The sequence below is a fragment of the Gavialis gangeticus genome, unplaced genomic scaffold (genome assembly GCF_001723915.1).
Source record: "Gavialis gangeticus isolate Ggan-Ray unplaced genomic scaffold, GavGan_comp1, whole genome shotgun sequence".
NCBI classification, from domain to species: Eukaryota; Metazoa; Chordata; order Crocodylia; family Gavialidae; genus Gavialis; species Gavialis gangeticus.
Window position 1 is genome coordinate 50985881 of NW_017729032.1, and position 3554 is coordinate 50989434.

The window sequence follows — 3554 nt, forward strand, 5'->3', positions numbered from 1 at the left end:
CACCTTCATATATCTACAGCTCTCTATATCTACCAGTCTGAATATCTCCAGCTCTGAATATCTCTGGCTTTATATATCTCTCATTCTACATATCTCCAGGTGTACATATCTCCAGCTTCATACAACTACAGCTCTGTGTATCTACCAGTCTGAATATCTCCAGCTCTGAATATCTCCGTCATTATATATCTACATTGTTAAATATCTCTAACTCTGCATATCTCCACCCCTGCCTTAACTCATCTCCCATCACAGAAAATTTAAAGATTCCTGTTTTAATGCTTCATTGATATAAACTGGAAGAGAGAAGGACAATGTCCAGTGATAAATGCAGCTGCAACTCCTTTGCATTGAGAAAGACATGTGTAGAAGAAGTGATCCCCACAGGTGGATGCTGGCTGTGGAGTGGGCAAGGCCACAGGCACTAATGATGCACTGATATATTAACAGCCACCTGCACACATACGATTTCAAAACTTGACACTAGTGGTGGCAAACTGCCATTTATCTTTACACAGTCTACAAAAACAAATATTTCTGGCACAAAAGTGTAATTTATACCTCCATATGCTAACTACTTTACTAGCTGGAAAGATGGTAAATCTCACACCTCAGTGTCTCTAACATTTGGGAGTTTGATTCAATATCAACTTTGAGGGAACGTCACCATTTTCTGGAGAGAGCTGTATTTTCACCAATGATCTGTTACTTGAGTGTTGAGTGCCTCTGTTCAGTAGGAGCTGAACTGATCAGAGACCAAACAATATACATATTTTTGTTTTACTACAGCATTACAATAAAGTGGTCACTCTTATTTTAAATTGCCCTTTTAAACTACATTTTAATTACATATTTGGTCATTCAGTTGAATTAAAATTAGGTGATCTATGCTAATTATGAGATTACTTCTAAATATAGATTAGAATCCAGTTTTATTTTGATTTGGGCAAAACAATAAGTTACACCAATGTAAAACTACTTTTGTACTATACAGTGCCACTGTCCCTTCTGAGCATAGATCAACTCAAGTACTTCGTTACCAGCTTCAGAATGATTCTTTATTGTCAGGAAATTATTTTTTTCTACTGTTCCTTTCCTGCCTCCCATTTGTCACTGACTTCTGCCAAGTTTGCTTGGCATAAGCAAAACTCCACAGACTCAAAAGCAGCTAAACTGGATAACAAACAGCAGAAATTAACAAGAAAATTGAGCAGTGATATGGACATCATAACAGATCAGATCAATAGTTTATCTAACCCAGCATCTTGTATCCACCAGAAATGGATGCTTTTGGATTGGGGAGGAAGGAGGAGAAACTTAAAAAAATCATACTGCAAAACAGCCACTGCATACAGGAATTTTCTTTCTAACCTCCTACTGATTAGCAATAAAATTATATCTTTATGCATGAGGCATTGACAGTGTTTTGTACTGTCTGTTTTAACTTTTGATGTTGTCGTCTATATAACATCATCTTTTTTGTACCTTTTAAGCTTATAGCTTCCACAATGTTTGGACTTCCACAGGTTAACTTAATTATCCATTGCATAAAGCAGCTCCTATGAATCCAATCAGTTTTCTACCTATGTCCATGGAAATTTCACTACTGACCTCAGTTGCAACTGGATGGTAACAATTCTATTTATTCATGTGTCAATGGTTAAATTAACAATATGTTTAAATAAATGTAAATAAAAGTACTTATTAGCATTACACATATTACATTTATGGGCCGAGGAGATCTTGAAACAATATTTAACTAATTTTTAATAAAAAGTAAAGAAAGTAACTATGATAGCTATTATAACATGCATCTTACTTTTCTAATTCCTCAGGGTCAAACTTCCACCATGTATCTGGCTCACGGAATTCTACTATGTAGCCTTTTTCTAGAGCCTACAACAAGCAAAGAAACATGCATGAAAAGTGTAACTTTACCAAACCCTGCACTGAAAAACAATACAGAAAAATGCATAGAAAAATAATAATAATAAAAGCTTAGTTATTAGTAAGTATAATGTAGTGCTAGCATGCTGAAATGTAGTTCACGCCCCACAAAGCAAGCCTACAATTCATCCTGGCCTAAACATATGCAATCTTATGATCCCAACTGAACTATTACCACCCCTGTTAATGACTACGCCAAAAAGTTGCCAGTCCAAAGGAGTGTTAATAAGAAAAACCTATCTAGACAAAGTAGTCACATTTATCATTTCAGAAGGTAAGACTGCAAAGGAAATCATTATAAGAAAAAAAATAATTTAGGATATTTATATTTACCATTTCTACATACGGCTTCATTTCCCAGGCTTGAGTATTAGTATTGTCTATTATAATTGGAGATCTTCCCTGTTCCATTGCTTGTCTTGCTACAATAGGATAATAAATTAAATACAGAATTAATACTTTAAATCAAGTAAAAGGATGAAAATAAGCTATTTGCTCTAGAAGATATTTTATTAGCTTTTCTATGATGAACTGATCCAATCAGGATTGAGAAGGACTTTTGTGGGTGGTATCTTTTATCAGACCAACTGCATGGTTGGGATAGACTTAGACAAGCTCTTGAAGGCTGTATACTCCACAAACCTGAAGGAGGTCCCAACCATGCAGTCAGTCCAATAAAAGTTACCACCCACAAAAATCCTTACCTCTCACATATTTCCTGGACCATCACAGCTACAACATCACTCCAACTCAAATATGGATTTTTGTTTCATTAGATTCCATCTGAATGAGAACTGAGACTTTGCTTCAAGATAAGTAAACAAACAGTAATTTACTTAATAAGGGTGTTCAAATATGGGTACACATAGGTAACTGTCATCCTCTTGCTTCCAACTCCTCTTGCTTCCAATATATCAAAGAGGCATTAGTCTTCAGCATGTAGACAGGAAAGATGTTGGCCATACAGCTTCTATATACTTACCTTTACAAGCAGTTCCTAGAAGGACAACTGTAGGAGCCACACTATATGAAACACTACTGGTTTCAACAGAGAACACAAAAAAATACCTTTAAGAAACCTATACAGTATTCAAAATTCTTCTTTCTTAGAGCTGCTAACATTCCACATCTAAAAATAAGCATTACATGCAGAACAAATTCAAAAAGCTCCCTATGACAATCAATATTTCTGAGCAAACAGAAACAAACTATTTCTAAAAATACATAAAGATATTTTTCATATTATACACATTGTGAGCATATACATATATGCACACACACGCACGCACACTTCCAAACTGTTGGGCTGGGCAGCATGTATTTATTTATTATTTGTTCTCCCAAAATACGCATTTCCCTTTTAATTCTCGGTAGGAAATCTGTCTTAAGAGTTGCAGAACCAAGAGGCAGAAGCAAAACAATGTTTTAGTGCTTCTACAGTTACTAACCATATAATAACAACTGACACCCAAGAAAAAGCAAACTTGCTAAATGGGTACTTTGCGTCAGTTTTTCATCAGCCCCATGGGATGGCCCTACCCACTATGGGTCAGGGAGGCCTGGGCGAGGGAGTTTCCTTGCCCTCCATCGAAGCTGACCTCATGAAG

At 35.9% G+C, this 3554-nt stretch overlaps 1 protein-coding gene across 4 annotated transcripts in view; it reads right to left on the reverse strand.

Annotated features, from left to right (window-relative positions):
* Positions 1-3554, reverse strand: part of N4BP2L2 (NEDD4 binding protein 2 like 2) — a 118139-nt gene that overhangs the window by 84070 nt on the left and 30515 nt on the right. For 3 of the 4 annotated variants that reach the window (XM_019524515.1, XM_019524516.1, XM_019524514.1), the window contains exons 4-5: positions 2281-2369; positions 1820-1896 (exon numbers count right to left, since the gene is read on the reverse strand). The exons of the other annotated variant lie outside the window; for it this stretch is intronic. In XM_019524515.1, coding sequence (XP_019380060.1) covers positions 1820-1896; positions 2281-2369 — 166 coding nt within the window. The remainder of the gene's footprint in view (positions 1-1819; positions 1897-2280; positions 2370-3554) is intronic. 4 annotated transcript variants of the gene reach the window in all.